Source organism: Xyrauchen texanus, chromosome 4, assembly GCF_025860055.1.
Source record: "Xyrauchen texanus isolate HMW12.3.18 chromosome 4, RBS_HiC_50CHRs, whole genome shotgun sequence".
In the NCBI taxonomy this organism is placed as follows: domain Eukaryota; kingdom Metazoa; phylum Chordata; class Actinopteri; order Cypriniformes; family Catostomidae; genus Xyrauchen; species Xyrauchen texanus.
The window spans coordinates 43248313-43270821 of NC_068279.1; the positions used below are offsets into that span (position 1 = coordinate 43248313).

Genomic DNA, 22509 nt, shown 5'->3' on the forward strand with positions numbered 1-22509 from the left:
CAGGAATCAGGGTCATGGACATCAGTAACAGACAAACAGATATAACTGTGTAGCAGATAAAGCTGGAAACATATAGAAATATAGTATATCCTTACCGCACTCTCATATGTTTTGCCATTGTATCTGACTCTGACAAAAGGGTCAGAGGCCCCGTTGCGATCCTTTTTTGCAAGATCTCTAGAAACAAACACAAAAGAACATGACGCTGCACACAAATCTATATCTAAATATCATCCTTAAATGGGATTCCTTTGTTATTGTTTCTATAGCACAATTATGAATACAGGGATCTCGAGACTAAGTTTCAAAGTTTCTATTTTTCAAACTACGTTTTACTTGACACAGCATCCTAAAATGCCTAAAATTATGACACAATATATTGTTTTGTGTATTTTTATCAGAATTATAATTTTTATCATGTATATATATATATGATATTTGTCATTATTTAAATATAAATATTTATAATTATTTAATCATAATAAATTGAATAAACATTTAAAAGGGACGCCAAGTGTCGAGAGGGGGAGAGAGAGTGGATCCAGAGAGCTCCACAGAGTGTGATATTGTTTAATTTCTTGCATGAACATACAACGGTCACCGCCGTAGAAATGTAACTATAAACAAAACAATATCACACTCCGTCTGTGGAGCTCTCTGGATCCACTCTCTCTCCCCCTCTTGACACTTGGCGTCCCTTTTAAATGTCTCTCTCCGTATCACTACAACAAGACACAGGTGTTTACAAACAGTTCATTACAAACCAGGTGACAAGCCTTACCGCTCTCTCTCTCCCACAGACCGACACACGACCATGCCCCCCATGCCACAGAGGGCTTTCTCTTAAAAAAATTTGATTAATTGCGATTAATTAATCGACATTAAATTGACTATTGACAACCCAAATTTGTATCCTTTTCGGAAGAAAATGTGAGTGGTGCTTCCCGTACAAAGTGGGTGGTTGCCAGGGCATTGCTATGGGTTGCTATGATGTGATTTTAGCATTGCTATACGGTTGCTAGGGGGTTCTTTTTCTGTTGCCAGGGCATTCCTTTGTATTTGCTATTTGTGGTTGTTTACTGGCCCATGCCACTAAACAGTGTTAGGCAGCGGCATGCATTTTTTAATGTCATTATTTACATTTATCTCTATATCACAAACAGCTCAATTTAGGTACAAAGGTTTATTACTTTGATCTAGGGGTTTGTCCAAATCTCTAAACATTAGCAAGCACCAAGAAAGAACATATTTTCTTTTTTGTTGAAATTGTTTGCTGTTGAGGAAGCTCAGCTCCCAATAGCTCCTCACCTCGCCTCCAGCACTTGGCAGCAAAGCTTTCGTGGGATATCTCCATCACCGAGCACTGATATCTGCAGGTGAATCTCCCCTTGTACCTCTTCATCTGGGTCAATCTCTGTCAGGTTCATCCACCCGTCTACACCTGAACACAACATTACAAGGAGCTGAAAATGTGGAGGTCGTAATCTGCAGAAGACAGGTTGTAAAAATTGAAATGAATCATATAGAGGCCACTTTTATCAGAAGCTAATTATGGTAGGCGAAAAAAAATAAATAAAAAAAAACAGTGCTCAGGGCAAAAATGCCTCTTTCTTTTTTATCTGTTATCTAACATTGGATATATTTTGAAATTTTCTATTAGGTCCATGTAATGATGGGTTCAGTGTTGGTTAGTTTTTCTGAGAGGGGTTGTTGTAGGTGTAGCTAATATGAAAAACACTAAAATCCAATTCAAACTACTCCAAAATCTACTGTGATGGTAGACAGTAGAAAGCTGTATGATCGTTTTAACATTCTAGCAGAGCATTAATTCTTATGATCTCATGTGCACTATTTACATCTACTTCTGTATTTTATAGGTAACAACATAATTGTTTAGATTTATAAATTATTTTTAATAAAAAAGTAAAAATAAGTATTGCCCTGTCACTTAAAGTGCCATTCATTTGTTTAATGGTCCAGGTCCGACACTCAGCTTTCACTGCTCGATAATTTTACTTTATATATGCAAACTCACACACACACACACATGATCTGATAAGGGAAAGTCAGCATGCACACAAACATATACACACATGAGCCTAGGATTGGGATAATTGTAACATGTCATGCACCTTCTCAGTAGGGTAATAGAATGAATGGCCTTGCTGTATTTCTACATCTTACCAAGAGTATTTACTTACATGAGACGTTATATTCATGTACTATAAATGCATGTTAAAAGTTAAACAGGCCATTTACTAGATTTCTTTTTTTTTTTCCTCCCCTGAAGTCCACTAATAATATTATATTAGTCATGAACTTTGTGGAAACAACAGTCGTGATTTATATTCTTATGATAATTTCCCATACTCTCTCTGACCCATACATGCTCTATGCAAGCTTGTGTGTGCAAACACGTTACGCAAGTGTTTACATATCATGTTCTGCAACGCCAGTAAACATTGCATTATTCTCAGAATTACCACATGGGGTGCTATAGCTGGCCATAAATTGACCTCATCCACACAAATTGCCGCACTTAATAAGCACAAATAGGCCTATATTTCAGTTTTCTAGAAAATATTTGAATCGATTGACAGCCCGGCTTTTTCCTTTAGTAACTGTTCTGTATTTAAGAAATATGGCCCTGATTTCAGAGAGCACTTAAGTAGCTGTTAAAGGGTGTTTTTAACATTTGGTTAAGAGCTTGTCCACATACTGGCTGATATCTCAAGGATCCAACAAACCACTCATGGCCATCCTCTCTGAATTTTAAAGTGAGGAGATTCTTTGGCTTCCCCAGATATGGACATGAGGATTGTTTATCCCTGTGGACTGGTAGGCAGTTTTTCATCTTGATTAATATTCCAGCGTATCATTCGTCAAGGTCCATTTTACTTTATTGCTCTGTTGAGTGGCCGTAAAAAAGAATTGGGCCTGGCCAAGCAAAGCCTTTCCGCTTATCAGAATGGAAATAAAGATCCTTGATGCTTTCAATGTATTAGTGTGGTTTCAAACGTGACTATCTGAAGTCTCATGTATTTCATATTCACATTTTTTTACAGTTTGAGCTGAATGAAGCTCAGTGAAATTTTAAAGCTTGACATTTTCCAGACAATACAGATTGATTTAAAAAAACAGAAGAGAGAATGCTGTTGAAAAAACACTATTTGTTGTTGTTCAAAAGACTGAAGTAGAGAGCAACAGAAGTAAAAATCCCATAAATGTTTTTCATAGACAAATTGATTTCCAACGATAACTTATAAACTTTTAAAGACAGACAGAGGTTGAGGCTCGGAGGTTGTTCATCGATGGTATACGCTTCTGTTGAAGCCATCAGTCTGCATCATTTCAACAACCTTTTTTAAAAATCGTGTTTGATTGCAGAATTGCAGTAAACTATATTGTTCTATACTTAAAATCGAGTTTTATATATTTCCATCGCTTTCCAATCGATTATGTCATTCGCAATGCTTAATGGCATTGTAGTTTGTGCCCTCGTGAAAGACGTTAAGTACACAGTCTTTTGTCCAATTTTAAAATACTTTTTGCTTCAAAACTAAGTTTAATGTTGTGATTCGCTTTGGAGCTGGTTGGTTTTGTTCATGGCTTAGAGCTCTTTTATGAAGGATTTTATGAAAAGTCAATGGAAGAAATGAATGGGAAAAATACTTCAAGAACCCAGACGGCTGAAAAAATAGGCCTCTGATGCACTCAATTGAATAGAAAATGCATGTGAAGCAAAATCGCTGTCATAGACAGTCTGTAATGGCCAATATTATGTTCAATCTTCCAGACTAAAACAACCCAATTGTTTTGGTTACAAAAACGTGACGACCATGCAAAGACATTTTTCCACCAACCACCGACACAAGCACCCTTTGAAATCCATTTTATTAAAGAAAGAGATCCGTGAAAAAGGAGCTCTATTAAACTAAAAAGCTAAAATATTTACCACAATAATGCAACAGATATTCTCTGAGGTAAAAAGAAAATGAAACATCAGAAACTGAGACTTTCCTTCGCCACCCGGATTGAGGTGAGTAACTGTCAGAGACCATACATTTTTGACAATTCATGTTTATTAAAGAATGTTAAATTTTTTTTTTTGATGTGGTTCAAACAATGAACAACTAAAACAACTAAGAAAATGATGAGTCAATGGGACTCCTAAATGATCATTTTGGGGGTTGCTAGGGTGTTGCTAAGCAAATTTGCAAAGGTGTTCTAGGTGCATGCCATGATTGCTAGGGTGTTCTGAGTGGTTACTAGAGAGTTGCTAGATGATTGCAATGGGTAGGGGTGGGTAAAAATATTGTTTTTCCGCTTAATCGCAATCTTCATTTAAACAATCTCGATTTTAACTGATGGTTGGATTTTGTAATATTCTCTGCCTTTATTTTTCTCAATTTGTTTCTCCCCAATTTGGAATACCCATTTCCCAATGCACCCTAAGTCCTCATGGTGGCATAGTGACTTAAATCAATCAAGGTGGCGGAGGACGAATCTCAGTTGCCTTCACATCTGAGAACGTCAATCCGCGCATCTTATCACAGGGCTTGTTGAGTGCTTTACTACGGAGACATAGCGCATGTGGAGGCTTCACGCTATTCTCCGCGGCATCCACGCTACGGATGGGCATTGTGGTAATTTTGTCTACTCGAGTACTCAAGGGGCAATTACATGTTCATAACTATATATATAATAACATGTCTGACAAACGTCTATGGCTGCTGCATTGCGTTTTGTTGTTCCAGTGTATTGTCTATTCAATATTACAAAATGTACAAAAGATTGCATAATCAAATTATAATGCATCATATTTTGTCATTATGTGAAGATTCGCTGCCCAACTCTGAGAGAATGTTCCAAACATGCGTCGGTCTGTTCTTCCTTCAGGTTACCGTAGTAATCTTCGTAAGTGCACACCAGTTTTTTAGTGACTGTCTGAACAGTATATTTTCAAATAACAGGAGAAGCCATAACCATTGTGTTTTAATATGCATGTTAAGTTGAAGATTTGAAGATGCTGCATTGTGTTCCATTTAACTGCGCTCTGTCTAGCTGTTTGAAAAACTCATCTGCTGTACACTGCCACAGGCACCTGGTGTGCATGTGTAAGTGTGTGTGTCCGTCCCCAAATGTTCGATCTTGTGCGGAAAACTGTGAAGCTCCGTATTGTTGTTGCTGTGATTCATTAAGCATTCCATTCAACTCGGAGAGTCTGAATTTACACCTTTTTAACTGAGGAAAGTGCAATGGAATGACACTTTATATCAGATATCTAACTTGGAAACTCGAGTGGAAATCTTCATTTCGTCGAGATGCAGGTGTGTGTTAAGTCACGCAGGCAAGGGGAGTTTAGTCAGTGACAATCATTCACTTTTATTAAATAATATCCATTAATGAGTCAAAGTTCTTACATTAAATTATAATAAAGCGTATAATCAAAGTATCTGATCAATATACCCCTCAAAGTCACAACGTAATCAATCTCAAAATTTAAAATAAGCTTCCTCTTTGACACGTTTGTGTTTAGTTGTCAGGTAATTGTCACTGGATTTCAAATTAAGTGAAAAGTCACATCATGCGTTATCACAATCGATCATCGATTTCATGATCAATCATTGCTTCCACGTCCGAGTACCCGAGACCTCGAGTACTCGTGCCCATCCCTAATCTATGGACAACTCTCAATGTGCCCCACCAAGAACAAACCACATTATAGCAACCACGAGGAGGTTACCCCATGTGACTCTACCTTCCCTAGCAACCGGGCCAATTTGGTTGCTTAGGAGACCTGGCTGGAGTCACTTGGCACACCCTGGATTCGAAATCACGACTCCAGGGGTGGCATAATCCTAGATATTTAAATTATTTAATTAATTATTTAAAACAACAACGGAACAAACATTGCGAAAGTGTTGTATGCTTTTGAACACTTTTGCTATCTAAATTATTTAGCAGGGATGATAATTATCTGAATTATAGAGAGATTATATACAGTTTGATAAACATGTCATTGTGCAATTTTAAGGAAATTTCAAGGGAAGCCATGCTTCCCGTATAGTCTTAAAGCAAATCGCCACTGATTATTATCCATAGCATAAACAGTGTGGTACAAGTTACACACTGAAATGTATTATTTCTTCAATGTCCGACAAAATGTTGCAGGTTTATCACAATCTATTTCATAATAATTAGGTAGTCTATATAGGCCAGCCAGCATAATTAGACACCATGCACCTCAACTAATTACACACCAACTCATACTGTTATCGGTGTGGTTAGATTATGATTTGACTAATATAGCTAGTGTTCACACCCTGTCAAACTAAGGCAAAGAGGGGCACTCAGCTATTTCTGTGCTCCACAGAACGTGTCCTTTCAGTTAATGGTATTTCAGAGCCTGTGGAGAGAAAGGTTATTCAAGGTATTTTGTTTATTATAGCTACAAAGAGTGTGAGGTTGAGAAGAGGACAGATGAAGAGAGGGCCAGAATGAGAAAAAGGGTTACCCAAAAGTCCAGGAAGGTTATTTATTTAAACTTTAAGCCACATTTTTTAAGAGGACAGGAAATGAGGGGAGAGAGAAAGAGGGTGAATGTAATTGCAAATAGATTAGAACTTGCATCGCCCAGTTGAGCGCCACAGCTCAACCTGTTAATTCCCTTTCACCTTTCTTACAATGCAACACTTAACACAAATGTCCAACATTGTTCTGACCTCCATATGACAACTGTTGCAGACAAATCAAATCAAATCAAATCAAATCAAATCACTTTATTGTCACACTACCATGTACACAAGTGCAACAGTAGGTGAAATTCTTGTGTGCAGGTCCGAGCAACATAGCAGTCATGACAGTGACGAGACATATGCCAATTACAGTAAACAACATACTTACACAACACAATTTACATATCAAATGTACACATACTTACACAACACAATAATTATATACAATGTACAGTAGACAATACACACAATATAGAATACACAATATACAATACAATAAGGAGTATATGAAATATATATATATATATATATATATATATATGAAGTAGTATATTGAGGAGAATATGTTGACAGTCCAGTGTGAGATTATAGATTAATAAAGTGCAGTGCAAATTAATGATCATGAGAGATCAATTGTTCAGTAGTCTGACTGCTTGGGGGAAGAAGCTGTCATGTAGTCGGTTGGTGCGGGTCCTGATGCTACGATACCGCCTGCCTGATGGTAGCAGTGAGAACAGACCATGACTCGGATGGCTGGAGTCTCTGATGATCCTCCGAGCTTTTTTCACACACCGCCTGGTATATATGTCCTGGAGGGAGGGAAGCTCACCTCCGATGATGTTTCTGGCAGTTCGCACCACCCTTTGCAGGGCTTTGCAGTTGTGGGCGGTGCTATTGCCATACCAAGCGGTGATGCAGCCAGTCAGGATGCTCTCTACAGTACTAGTGTAGAACCGTGTGAGGACGTGGTGGTTCATTCCAAACTTCCTCAGCCGTCTCAGGAAGAAGAGGCGCTGGTGAGCCTTCTTCACAATGGCCTCAGTGTGGACGGACCATGCGAGTTCCTCAGTAATGTGGACACCGAGGAACTTGAAGCAGCTGACTCTCTCTACCGGTGCTCCATTGATGGTGATGGGGCTGTGTTCTCCGTCTTTCTTCCTGAAGTCCACTACAAGCTCCTTGGTTTTACTGACGTTGAGGGAGAGGTTGTGCTCCTGACACCAGCGTGTCAGAGTGTGCACCTCCTCTCAGTAGGCTGTTTCATCATTGTCAGTGATCAGACCTACCACCGTCGTATCATCAGCAAACTTAATGATGGCATTGGAGCTATGTGTTGCCACACAGTCATGTGTGTATAGTGAATACAGGAGTGGGCTGAGAACACAGCCCTGCGGGGCTCCAGTGTTGAGGGTCAGTGATGAGGAGGTGTTGCTGCCCATTCTATTAGATACATATCTAATGTGCATTATAAGATGATTAGTCTCTGAATGTCATGACATGCCTTTGACGAACAACTTAACTTATGCACAACTCTAGATATGCAGAAGATCAGTCTCTTGAATCTTGGTGTGATTTTTGCACCAACACTACCAACATTATAATACGTCATGCAAATTGTCAAAACAGCATACGACCAGACAACTCACCAAGAAATGGTAGAGTATGCAGTAAGAAGTACACTAGAATACCATTGTGAACATAATAATTGGTTGCATTTCAAAAGGTCAGCAAGCCGGTTCTCGCCTCCTCCTTTCCATCAAACTACGTTACACTGGTGCCGAAACCCGGGAAGGAGGAGACGAAAACCGGCTTGATAATATAAATAATAGTTTAATATAAAACTGAAACAAAAGACAAACGCACACATGACGGACATGTCAGTAAACTATCTCTCTCGTCACACCACCGTCTGCCATCAGCCTTTATCCCTCTCGGAGGCTTAATTAGTCTGATAAGTATAATCACAACCCGGCCCCGCCCTCCATGTCCGCATCGGAGATGCCACAACTAGCTATGGATATCTAGTCATTTTGGACATGTTGGAATGGCTTTTTGATTTCATAAAACACCAGACCACAGAGTAAAATTTTCGTGATTTGGTAATGTTGTTTTAATATGATTAATCATAATAATATTTTATTATTGTTATTAAAAGCAAACTTCAATGAATACCCCTAGCATACCTGTCAAAAAGACCCAGCATCCTGATACGATGACAGTGATTTCACAGCAGGGAGAAGCAGTTGTCCTCCACCAATCAGTCATGGCACATCAGCTCACTGAGCTTACAGAGCAGATGCAGAGCATGACCGAGTCCAGCTCTTCCGCTGCGTCCTCTCCATCTGCTCCTCCGCCTGCTATGAGGCCACCTGCTCAGCGGATGTCAGAGCCTTGACTCAACCCGCCACCAGGATGGTGATCCTTAGAACTGACCTTTCTTTCTCAATGATCATTGATCTTCTCACTACAGCCATCGGCATTCCCCACATCGACTCACCCAGGGTCTCTGCCTGCCACGGCGGGAAGCCAAGGTACTTTTCCAACTGTGTCCAGCAAAATGCCCTGCTCAACCATAGACAGGGGCATACTGGTGAGTGCTATGTCTGTTGATTCCAGGGTCTGCTGTTCGTTCCTGAGTCAGTCAGATCACCTGTCCACCAGTGATGGAACATGTCCAAAATTTCCATTGTCATCCAGCAGTCAGGAGCACTTTGGTGCTGGTGTGTCAGAGGTTCTTTGGCCTACTATGTTAAGAGGTGTCTGCTGGTTCATGTCGGGCTGCCCGGTTTGTGCTCAAAACAAGTCCTCCAATTGCCCAATTGCTGGCCTCCTCCCCATCCTTTCCCATACCTGGTCCCACATTGCCCTTGATTTCATCAACGGTTTCCCCCATCCATGGGCAAAATCGTGGTGTTAACGGGTGGTGGACCGTTTCTCCAAAGCTGCCCACTTCATCCCTCTCCCTATGCTTTCCTCTACCGGGAGATGGTGACCACTGTCGTGGACCACATCTTCCACATCTATGGCCTTCCGGTGGATGTGGTCTCCGACAGAGGCCCGCAGTTTGTCTCCCACTTCTGGAGAGTGTTTTACCTGCAGTTTGGGGCCTCCGATAGTCTGTCATCTTGTTTCCATCCACAAACTAATGGCCAGATCGAGCGGGCCAATCAGGACTTGGAACGCATGCTCGATTGTCTGGCTTCCCAGATCCTGCCTCCTGGAGCCACAACCTCTCCTGGATTGAGTATGCCCATAATTTTCTGCCGATGTCACCTACGGGTATGTCACCTTTTTCAGTTGTATCTTGGGTTTCAACCACATCTGTTTTCTTCCCCCTGCCCCCTCAGCCTCACCAGTCAATGTCTCGGGCCAAAAGATTTGTCTGTCTACCAAGGACCTCACGCTCAAGACCTCAACCCACAAACTTTCCCCTTAGTTTGTGGGCCCTGTGACAGGGCAGAGGGCGGGGCCGGGTCATGATTATACACACCCGGTCCCTTATCAGTCTAATCAAGCTTACGAGAGGGATAAAGGCTGACTGCGAATGGTGATGCGACAGAGATAGAGATCGTTTACCGGCAGCTGACTGTCATGTGTGTGTTTGTGTATTTTGTTTAAGTCCATCCATCCATCCATCCATCTTCAACAGCTTATCCGAAGTCGGGTCGCGGGGGGAGCTGCTCCAGCAGGGCGATCCAAACTTCTCTATCCCGAGCCACATTAACCAGCTCTGACTGGGGGACCCCGAGGCGTTCCCAGGCCAGTGTGGAGATGTAATCTCTCCACCTAATCCTGGGTCTTCCCCAAGGCCTCCTCCCAGCTGGACGTGCCTGAAACACCTCCCTAGGGAGGCGGCCAGGGGGCATCCTTACCAGATGCCCAAACCACCTCAACTGACTCGCAAAGGAGCAGCGGCTCTACTCCGAGCTCCTCACGGATGACTGAGATCCTCACCATATCTTTAAGGGAGAAGCCCGCCACCCTTGCGAGGAAGCCCATTTCGGCCGCTTGTAATCGCGACCTAGTTCTTTCGGTCATGACCCAGCCTTCATGACCATAGGTCATTGAGAGTAGGAAAAAAAATTGACCGGTAGATCGAGAGCTTTGCCTTCCGGCTCAACTCTCTTTTCATGACAACGGTGAGATAGAGCGAGTGCAATACCACCCCCACTGCCCCGATTCTCCGGCCAACCTCCCGTTCCATTGTCCCCTCACTCGTGAACAAGACCCCAAGGTACTTGAACTCCTTCTCTTGGGGCAATACCTCCTTTCCTACCTGGAGTACGCACTCCATCAGTTTCCTGCTGAGAACCATGGCCTCAGATTTAGAGGTGCTAATCCTCATCCCAGCCGCTTCACACTCGACTGCCAAGTGATCCAGTGAGAGCTGAAGGTCACGGACCGATGATGACATGGAGACAACATCATCTGCAAAAAGCAGAGATGAGATCCCCAGCCCACCGAACCGCACACCTTCCCCACCCCGACTACGCCTCGATATCCTGCCCATGAATATCGCAAACAGGATTGGTGACAAAGCGCAGCCTTGGCGGAGACCAACCCCCACATGGAATGAACTCGACTTCGTGCCGAGGACCCAGACACAGCTCTCGCTTTGGACGTACAGGGATTGGATCGCCCTAAGAAGGGACCGCCCCACCTCGTACTCCCGCAGGACCTCCCACAGTCTCTCCCAGGGGACCCGGTCATATGCCTCCTCCAGATCCACAAAACACATGGGCATACTCCCAGGCCCCCTCCAGGATCCTTGCGAGAGTAAAGATCTGGTCCGTTGTTCCACGGCCAGGACGAAAACCGCATTGTTCCTCTTCAATCCGAGGTTTGACAATCGGCCGAACCCTCCTCTCCAGCACCTTGGAGTAAACTTTACCAGGGAGGCTGATAAGTGGGATACCCCTGTAGTTGGCACACACTCTCTCTGATCCCCCTTTTTGAAGAGGGGAACCACCACCCCGTTCTGCCACTCCTTAGGCACTGTCCCAGATTTCCACGCAATGTTGAAGAGGCGTGTCTTCCATGACACCCCCTCCACATCCAAAGCTTTCAGCATTTCTGGTCATATCTCATCAATCCCCGGGCTTTGCCACTGCAGAGTCATTTGATTACCTCAGTGACCTCCCCCAGGGAAATAGAATCTGATCCCCCATCAGCCTCCGGCTCTGCCTCTAGCATAGAGGGTGTGTTGGGATTTAGAAGTTTTTCAAAGTGTTGCTTCCACCGCCCAATAACCTCCTCGGTTGAGGTCAACAGTGTCCCATATTTGCTGTATACAGATTGGATGGTTCCCCGTTTCCCCCTCCTAAGGTGGCAGACGGTTTTCCAGAAGCACTTTGGTGCGGACCGAAAGTCCTTCTCCATGGCTTCTCCGAACTTTTCCCACACCCACTGCTTTACCTCCCTCACGGCCAAGGCCGCAGCCCTTCGGGCCTGTCGGTACCTTGCAACTGCCTGCGGAGACCTCCGGGACAACAAATCCCGGAACGCCTCTTTCTTCAGACGGACGGCTTCCCTGACCACCAGTGTCCACCATGGTGTTCGAGGGTTACCACCCCTTGCGGCACCTAAAACCTTGAGGCCGTAGCTCTCCACCGCGGCTTCGGCAATGGAAGCTTTGAACATTGCCCACTCCGGTTCAATGTCCCCAACCTCCGCAGGGATGCCTGAAAAGCTTCGCCGGAGGTGTGAGTTGAAGATCTCGCGGACAGGGACCTCCTCCAAAGGTTCCCAGTTCACCCGCACTACTCGCTTGGGATTCCCAGGTCTGTCCAGAGTCTTTCCCCACCCCCTGACCCAACTCACCACCAGATGATGATCGGTTGACAGCTCTGCCCCTCTCTTCACCCGAGTGTCCAAAACATATGGCCTCAGATTTGACACGATTACAAAACCGCTCATCGACCTTCGGCCTAGGGTGCTCTGGTACCACGTACACTTATGAGCATCCTTATGTTCAAACATGGTGATTGTTATAGATAATCCATGACTAGCACAGAAGTCTAATAACAAACATCCACTTGAGTTCAGATCGGGGAGGCCGTTCCCCCCAATCACGCCTTTCCAGGCCGAATACTCTGAACTGCTGTTCGGTGCATATGCAATGACAACAGTCAGAGTCCCCCCCCACACAACCTGTAGGCGTAGGGAGGCAACCCTCTCGTCCACCGGAGTAAACTCCAACGTAACGGCGCTCAGCCGGGGGCTCGTGAACATCCCCACACCTGCCCATCGCCTCACACCCTGTGTGAAACTCCAGAGAAGAATAGAGTCCATCCCCTATCCAGGAGTATGGATCCAGAGCCAAAACTGTGCGTCGAAGTAAGCCCCACCAGATCCAACTGGTAACACTCCACCTCCCTCACAAGTTCTGGCTCCTTCCCCCCCAGTGAGGTGACATTCCACGTCCCTAGAGCTAGCCTTTGCTGCCCGGGTCTGGTCCGTCGAGGCCCACGGCCTTCACTGCCACCCATATGGCAGCGCACCTGACTTCTGCGGTTTCTGCAATGGGTGGTGTGCCCAAGGGATGTAGAGGGGGGTTTCACGTCGCTTCTTTGGGCTGAGCCCGACCACCAGGCGCTCGCCGACGAGCCCTCCATCTGGGCCTGGCTCCAGACGGGGGCCCCGGGCTTCCTCCGGGCAGGGTAACCCCTCCTCTTGCCGTTTTTTTTCATGGAGTCTTTGTGAACCCTTCTCAGTCTGGCCCCTCACCTGAGACCACTTTGCCTTGGGAGACCCTACCAGGAGCACCTGGCTCCAGACAACACAGCCCTCAGGATCATAAGGGCACACAAACCTCTCCACCACGATAAGGTGCTGGTTTTTAAACTAAGTTTTTCATTAAAATATTATTTATATTGTCAAGCCGGTTCTCACCTCCTCCTTTCCCTTAATCCCCTTTACAGGCCCCTTTACCATTTCTAAGGTCTAGAGAACAGTAGAGTAGGGTAGAGTCTAGTCAGTCTTCCATATCTCCCGGATCAAGCATTTTGTCCATTCCTCCCTTAAGCAAATGCATGAAGACGCAGTGCCGTTACATGTCATTGCTGTGATTAGTGGTATTGCGACCAACATTAATCTGATTTAAATTGGGATCCTCACAGAATAGCGCTGAGATGAGTGACTGATGCGATATTGAGAGCACCTGGAAAGCGCAAATGTTCGATTGAAACTGCAAGTGAGCATATTGAAGGGAGTGAAGCTGAAAGTGTTCATGATCACACAAACAGTCTCTTATCGCTCAAGACAATGTCTGATTGTCACGACTCACGTTACATCCCGTATACACAGATTTGTATACGCATGTTTATTTGTTGTTTAATTAATTTTTATACCGTTTTGCAGTATCTTTATCCTCTCCGTGCTCACAGTGCAGCGAGTCAGAATTACTACTGTAATGACTCTAGAAATTGGGCAACTTAATATTCATACACATGTAATTCTTACACATTTAAAAAAAACAAATGTGTAGATTCATCTGAATAACAGTATGTCTGAAAGTTTACATTTGTGAATACTTAGAATTGCCAACAGTTCACCTTCAAGAGGCCACACTGTTGTGCATCAAGGGCTGAGAAAGAGCTCATTCATTAGAGTAGCAGTGTATGTGTGATTCCCTGTGTGCTGCAAAAATTATCGGCCCTGATTCTAGACACGATCACCTATCACAAACTTTAGATCGGCTATTTAGATCGGTGGCTGATCGATCGCTGCACCCCTACATTTTGTTTTTTTAAATACGAGATGATTCTGTATAAAACAAGATGGTTTGCAACCCTATGTATTACTGAAATAAAGCTCTATAAAATTCAATGCATTGCTAACACTAACAAAAATCATGAAGTCTTTACAGAAATGCACAAACAACTATGCCAGAACTCCTATAGACCCACTGCAATAATATTAGTCATTAAATGGGACTGTTGTTGCAGGGCAACAAGTTAGAACAGCATTATATTTTAGGCTATTGTGAAAGCTAACAAGCTGAGCTGCATATCTAAACAATCATTGTTGCACGTTATCTCTTTGGCACACCAACACCGGGGACTGGACAATGTTAATGAATGGTGTAATTTAGCTTTTCCATTCCATTATGGTTTTCCAGCTTTGTGTGGCTAGTCACCATCGTAGGGGCTGCAATGAGCGATACTCTCTACCATTCTGTGTCATGATAATGATAACCCTGCAGTGTCCTGCCCCTCAGGCATAACTGATGTGAGTTACAAGCCCACACAGCAACAATGACTCACCATAACCAATATGAAAAGACTACCTCAAAGGAACCGATACAGAAAGTGCTTCTTTTTTGTGTGTGTGTTTCAAGAGTGAGTTTCCCAACTATATAAAGTTTTTACTGTTTCTCTTTAAGGAATGGTTTATCCAGAAATGAGAATGCTGCTATCATTTAGCTTCAGGAAAAAATATAGTGCACAAGTTATATATAATATATTTGTGAGATTTGATTGTGTATTTTGGATCTTGACAGCCCCTGGTAATTGTTTTAGTTGAATGGAAAAGAACAGCATGCATATTCTTCAAACATCTAAACATCATATGATGGCAGAAATTTCTTTTTAGTTTAAAATAGTTCATGATCCGTTTAAAAGGCCAACTAACAGTAAATAAAGCTAAAAGAAACACTGGAAATGAAAGTATGACTAGAGGCAGTGTGTATTTCTAATGAGGAAGAAAAACATGGTCACATGACAGACATTTGTCCTACAGTGTAAAGTCCACATGTACACTGTGTGATTGTGACTAAGTGTCTCACTATCTTCTTGCAACACTCACCTTCCAAGCTCTATCTTGTTTACAATGGGAGATCCAGTGCTGGCTCTGGATATTGATTTAACATTTCTTCTCAGCTAAGCAAATATTTTATAGCTGTAAATACTCTCTAGGAAATCTTTTCTTACCTTGAGGTTTAGTAGTCAGAAGCTCCTTACTGACAGACACCTTTCCAATGACATCATCTCGGCTGTGAATGCAACAGTTTTTCCAGGTTAAAACCAGTTTAGTTAAACACCGGATTCTACTCTGGACAGTTATGTATTCACTGGACAGGACAGAAGTTCATACTAAGCTACTTACATACTATACCTTCTATCAAACAATCCACAGATACACTGCCTAGACCAAAAAAAAGTTGCATACTCTAATATTTCGTTGGACCGCATTTAGCTTTGATTACGGAGTGCATTCGTCATAGCATTGTTTAGATAACCTTATGTAACGTCACAACATTTATTTTCATCCATAGTTGCATTAATTTTTAGCCGAGATCTTGTATTGATGACGGAAGAGTTGAACCACTATGTTAAGTCTTCTCCAGCACATCCCAAAGACTTTCAATGGGGTTAAGGTCAGGACTCTGTGGTGGCCAATTCATGAGTGAAAATGATTCCTTATGCTCCCTGAACAAAACTTTCACAATTTGAGCCCCATGAATCTTGGCATTGTCATCCTGGAATATGCCCATGCTGTCAAGGCTGAGCCTAGACCTGACAAATTGAAGCAACCACAGATCATAACACTGCCTCCAGAGGCTTGTACACTGGGCACCTGACGCACCCATCACTTTGGAATAGCGTAAATCGGGACTCATCAGACCACATGACCTTTGTCAATTTTTTTGGCCGGGCAGTGTACATTGATTACAATAAGTCACATTAATCATGGCAGTAGTTAAAGGTTAAGTGTTAGATCTGCGTCACTAGTGGCACCAAACGTAACAGCAAAAATACATTGATTTTTGTTCAAGGTGGTTGCTAAGGCATTGCTATGTGGTTTCAAGTAGAGGTCGACCGATATATCAGTTTTACAGATTAATCGGTACCGATAGTTGTTTTTGGAACTATCAGTTAGCAGCGAAAATCAACGCCGATAGTTGCTGATTCTGTTCATCTGTGGCTGGCCCTGGAGGATTCTACCATTAGAACATTACCCATCAGCACATCCTGTACATATCTCTATATGTATCCAACTTCAAATCTTGTGAACAATAATACAAAAACTCATCTGGTGAAATATATATATATATATATATATATATATATATATATATATATATATATATATATATACATACAGTATCTCACAAAAGTGAGTACACCCCTCACATTTTTGTAAATATTTGATTATATCTTTTTATGTGACATCACTGAAGAAATGACACTTTGCTACAATGTAAAGTAGTGAGTGTACAGCTTGTATAACAGTGTACATTTGCTGTCCCCTCAAAATAACTCAAAACACAGCCATTAATGTCTAAACCGCTGGCAACAAAAGTGAGTACACCCCTAAGTGAAAATGTCCAAATTGGGCCCAATTAGCTATTTTCCCTCCCCGGTGTCATGTCACTCATTATTGTTACAAGGTCTCAGGTGTGAATGGGGAGCAGGTGTGTTAAATTTGGTGTCATCGCTCTCACATTCCCTCAAACTGGTCACTGGAAGTTCAAAATGCCACCTCAAGGCAAATAACTCTCTGAGGATTGTTGCTCTACATAAAGATGGCCTAGGCTATAAGAAGATTGCCAAGACCCTGACACTGAGCTGCAGCATGGTGGCCAAACCATACAGCGGTTTAACAGGACAGGTTCCACTCAGAACAGGCCTCGCCATGGTTGACCAAAGAAGTTGAGTGCACGTGCTCAGCGTCATATCCAGAGGTTGTTTTTGGGAAATAGATGTATGAGTGCTGCCAGCATTGCTGCAGAGGTTGAAGGGGTGGGGGTCAGCCTGTCAGTGCTCAGACCATACGCTGCACACTGAATCAAAATGGTCTGCATGGCTGTCGTCCCAGAAGGAAGCCTCTTCTAAAGATGATGCACAAGAAACCCGCAAACAGTTTGCTGAAGACAAGCAGACTAAGGACATGGATTACTGGAACCATGTCCTGTGGTCTGATGAGACCAAGATAAACTTATTTGGTTCAGATGATGTCAAGTGTGTGTGGCGGAAACCAGGTGAGGAGTACAAAGACAAGTGTGTCTTGCCTACAGTCAAGCATGGTGGTGGGAGTGTCATGGTTTGGGGCTACATGAGTGCTGTCGGCACTGGGGACCTACAGTTCATTGAGGGAACCATGAAAGCCAACATGTACTGTGACATACTGAAGCAGAGCATGATCCCCTCCCTTCAGAGACTGGGCCGCAGGGCAGTATTCCAGCATGATAACGACCCCAAACACACCTCCAAGACGACCACTGCCTTGCTAAAGAAGCTGAGGGTGAAGTTGATGGACTGGCTAAGCATGTCTCCAGACCTAAACACTATTGAGCATCTGTGGGGCATCCTCAAACGGAAAGTGGAGGAGCACAAGGTCTCTAACATCCACCAGCTCCGTGATGTCATCATGGTGGAGTGGAAGAGGACTCCAGTGGCAACCTGTGAAGCTCTCGTGAACTCCATGCCCAAGAGGGTTAAAGCAGTGCTGGAAAATAATGGTGGCCACACAAAATATTGACACGTTGGGCCCAATTTGGACATTTTCACTTAGGGATGAACTCACTTTAGTTGCCAGAGGTTTAGACATTAATGGCTGTGTGTTGAGTTATACAACACTGTGTGACACTTGTATGACACTGTTATACAAGCTGTAAACTCACCACTTTACATTGCAGCAAAGTGTCATTTCTTCAGTGTTGTCACATGAAAAGATATAATCAAATATTTACAAAAATGTGAGGGGTGTACTCACTTTTGTGAGATACTGTATATACATACACACATACATACATACATACATCTATATATAAATCTCTCTCTCTCTATATATATATATATCCTTTTTTATGGACTATTTATTTACCTTTATTGACTGTTGAGCTGGGACCCCAGACATTTCAAATAAGTGTCTCTGGTGTGTTTCGGGCTTGCTTATAGTAAAATTTTCCACGTAATCATTTTTATATGATTATTATTACGATTTTGATAGCATATTAAACTACACCTGGGATTTTTCTTTATTTTGGATTATTTTTGCTTCTATGTATGTGCCTGTCACAGTAAGGAAACACTTAGAACATTTTTAACATTCAGTAAAGTTTGGGGAACTGTGAACTGCAAATTCGTATGACGAGAGGACGCGTAACCAATAGAAGATCGTAACATCACACGCTGACCTCTTGGCTCAATTCAAAGAATATATATTTTAAAGCTGCATGTTATACTGTTACAGGAATGTGAGTAGACAATATATTTGAAAATGTTTAATATTATATTATTGGTTATACTAACAATTACTATACTAACAATTGTTTCCAAACAGGTTTTGAAAACACTTTTACTACTTCTACTTCTCTCCCGTCTCCCATTGTTTGTACAAATCTCCAATTGTTTGGTCTCGCCCATCTATTTTGCTGTCACACTCCTCAATTAAAAAGAGCAATGTTTTGAAAGTGCCACTGTTAACAAAAGTTAACATGGCTTACTTATAGACATCTCTAAACTGGGATATTAGAAAGTATTTTAAAAATCCCACACTTTAACTTTAATCATGTCGGTAACATTTGGAGATGATTAAGTGTGATACATAGGGTTTCATACCTGAGAGAGTCTTCATCCAAAACATAAAATGATACTGTGCGAAATGAGGGAGGAAGATCGACATTGTATTCTTCACCCCAAAAAGGAGACAGAGTCTTCCATATTGTTGCTGTCCTAAATTAGAGACAGGTGGGAAACTGATTAATAAAATCAATCAATCAATCATTCCTTTTTTTTTGTCTTTGAAATAATATGCACTGATGAATTGTTCACAATAAGACCAGAAAGATGTACTAAGAAAGTAAATGGGGTCGATGTTGAATTCATGTTGACTTTAAATAAATATAATTCCTAGCAAAGGAAAGACCCCCTGATCAGAAGGAAAATGTAGGAGTGCAGACTGTTAATTACAACATTAACAAGAGAACCAAGCTAGCTGCTCTTATAGAAACACAAACACTGAGATACCCAAGAAATCATAGCTGAACTAACAAAAACACACTCAAGTGTTCAATAACCCCAACACTGTATTCAAGTCTAGATTATAAGCCTGACTGCACATGAACCTCTGCTCTTTTTCTATTTATTCCAAAGTATGATTCATGTCACAGCCAAAGGAATTAATAAGATATTTTTAAATCTGTAGAGTGTCTGTAGAACTATGTAAAAACTTGTATTTAAACATTTACTAAACTGTGCATCTTAAACCATATTGACAGACTGAGGCGGTTAGTACAAATGTCAATATCTATATTCTAAGCAAAAAAAAACCTGCAGTTTGTGTAAATGTGTTTTGAATATTCTGCAGATTATATCAGTGTTTCCCCAACCATTTTTCTAAATGGGTAATGAAAAAACAACAAAGTTGCTTCTTTTCTAATTTGTAGATTTGTTCTTGCAATGCCACAACAAATTACAGGGATGCAAACTCATGCGGGATGTAAAAGGTAAGACAATCACTGGTCCATAAAACATTTTTCTGGGGATATTTTTTTAAAGAATAAGCTAAAAGCACCAATTCCACCTATTTTAGTGATTCAACTTTATTCAAGTTTTCAATTGAGCAGAATAAGCTGCAAAATAAATATATGGGAGTACAGAGTATTTTGGTGAGACTTGCTTCTGTTTCACAAATTTGTTCAATTTAATAAACTGATTAGTTCAGTGACCCCTTCTGTAAATGTCACTAGGTGGCAACAAATGAGTGTCTTATGTGCTATGAGTGAGTCAGTGAATCATTTTGAGTCGTTCATGACCGAAATCTACCAAGAGACTTTATAGTGTTTAAGCATTAAAAGAACAAAGCAGATCTATAGTCTTCCTTCAGTCTGAGCATTATTTTTAATAATAGTCTAATAATAGTGAGTTTCAATAATGATTTATCTTCTCCTTTATTAAAACTTGCATGGCTACAAATCTACTGACTTTCACATGAGATGAGTCGAGGCGTCACGTGCTGCATCGCCCTCCACATGACAAGAGTTGCAGAATGCATCACAAAGGGGCGATTTTACGAGTTTGCCATGTAAAAAACCAGGAGATGTGCACAATAAACATTGAAAACATGAATTTGGAAGACAGAAAAAATGCTTGCAGTTGCTTTGATAGCAGAAAGTAATAAAAGGATTTGTTTAAGTTTAGGTCGAAGCGTTTTCTTGGTGAATTTAAATTAGTTCAATAACTGGGGTCTCTGATATTCGTAAAGGATAAGATAATATTCAATTAATAGAAATTATGAGACATTCAATGTCTCTTCACAAATCTGGACAGTTTTTAAATATTTCTTGTTGCTTAGTGCTCTCAAATACATTATTGGGGAGGCAAAAACGTGTGTGTGAAAATCACTTTGGTGTAAAGTCACTTCATGGACTTGTATTCTGCAGTGCTGACGCGAGTCATGTGAAAGACCCTTAACATGTATAAATATCACTCACATTTGCACTTTAATCATGGCTCTTCACATTCACAAATGTCACTGATTATGGTTTCAAAACAGCGAATTTCTCCAAAAGATGAGGAGGAGTTTGGATCCCTGGAATTATAATTTCTTTCATGCATTTATTTATTTATTTTGTGGAATTTCACAATCTTTAGAACCTCCTACCTTTTATTCCATGTGGAGCACCTGGCATCAGTATGCACACTCAGTACTGACTACTTTTTTCCATCTCAAATAACTTAAATAGGACTATAAGAGGTTTATTTAGACCTTAATGGCTAACTGGATAGATGACCTTTGGTGACTTTGATACCGCACAGCAAGCTATGGAAAAATTTCAATTATGTGGCACAAATAAAATTAGTTCTGCTTTGTAGGAAATCTCATTTCTAACCTGTTCAAATTATGATAATTGACTTATGATAAGCTGGATTTGCAGTGCAGTCCACAAAACAATGAGGCTTAAAATGAAATGAAATGAAAAAAAAGTCATCCCTACCGGATTATAGCCTCATTATCAATTTTCACGATGCAGTATGGATCACTGCTTCCAGTTCTGCAAGAGAAATGAACCGTTAAGTTATTGCATACACGTATAAACACAGTTACTTTCCATAGACAATCATAATTAATCATATGATCATATGCAGTTGGTGACTGTAATCAGAACCGTAATTATATGCTGATTATGGTGCTGTAGCTGTCCCAGATCAGCAAAAATGCATATTCATTGATAATATAGGAACACAATATACGTTTAATATAAAGATATGGTTAGGATAAATGATAGTTTTTTGTTCTTTTTACACTCATAGAAATCAATGTTTATTATATTATAGCCCGAAAACGGATTTTATGTCATACATATACTAATGGCATATAAGCTCCACTTAGAACTTTATTCTCTACACTGTATAAAGTGGTAACTTGCAATTGTTACTGTACCTCATTACTAGCTTTTATGGTGTAAAGTATTCAGGTTGATTCACCCAGGTTAATTAATATTTTTGACTTGAATCGAAACTGTTAATTTAGATGGTTTATTCATTTTCAGTGTAGTTCCTTAGAAAAACATATTTGTACTGAGAACCCAGACACCAAAAGATCAAAAGCAATAAATAAATAAATGTATAAATAATAAGAGTGTCCTATTCTGAATCTACACTGGAAAAAATGCCCAGTCCTTCAGAAAAGCATCCTTATATAAATGATAGTTCTGGTTCTGGATTGGTCAAAACAACATTCCATTCATGCTAACATACGGACATGTTAGATTAACAGCTCTGACGCAAAACACCTGATCATCCAGCTACTTTTTATATCACCTTGCAGCACCCATTGAGGCCAACTATTAGCCTTAGTTTACATGTCAGTAAGAATATCTTCCAGTCTGCCCAATCTCAAGAACATGACTTGACTGTGGTGACATTTTATTGTAAAATAACATTATGTAGTTCATTACACGTATCACGGCAGTTTCAGGGTAATATGTCCATTGTTATTCTATTTGTTTCCATGTCTCATATCCCGAAGTTACCAGATCCAGCTC

General features: G+C 41.4%; 1 protein-coding gene across 1 annotated transcript in view; it reads right to left on the bottom strand.

Annotated features, from left to right (window-relative positions):
• Positions 1–22509, bottom strand: part of LOC127640238 (ras GTPase-activating protein 4-like) — a 61174-nt gene that overhangs the window by 30780 nt on the left and 7885 nt on the right. Inside the window, exons 2-6 of the mRNA XM_052122693.1 lie at positions 21460–21516; positions 19082–19195; positions 15449–15510; positions 1309–1441; positions 96–177 (exon numbers count right to left, since the gene is read on the bottom strand). Coding sequence (XP_051978653.1) covers positions 96–177; positions 1309–1441; positions 15449–15510; positions 19082–19195; positions 21460–21516 — 448 coding nt within the window. The remainder of the gene's footprint in view (positions 1–95; positions 178–1308; positions 1442–15448; positions 15511–19081; positions 19196–21459; positions 21517–22509) is intronic.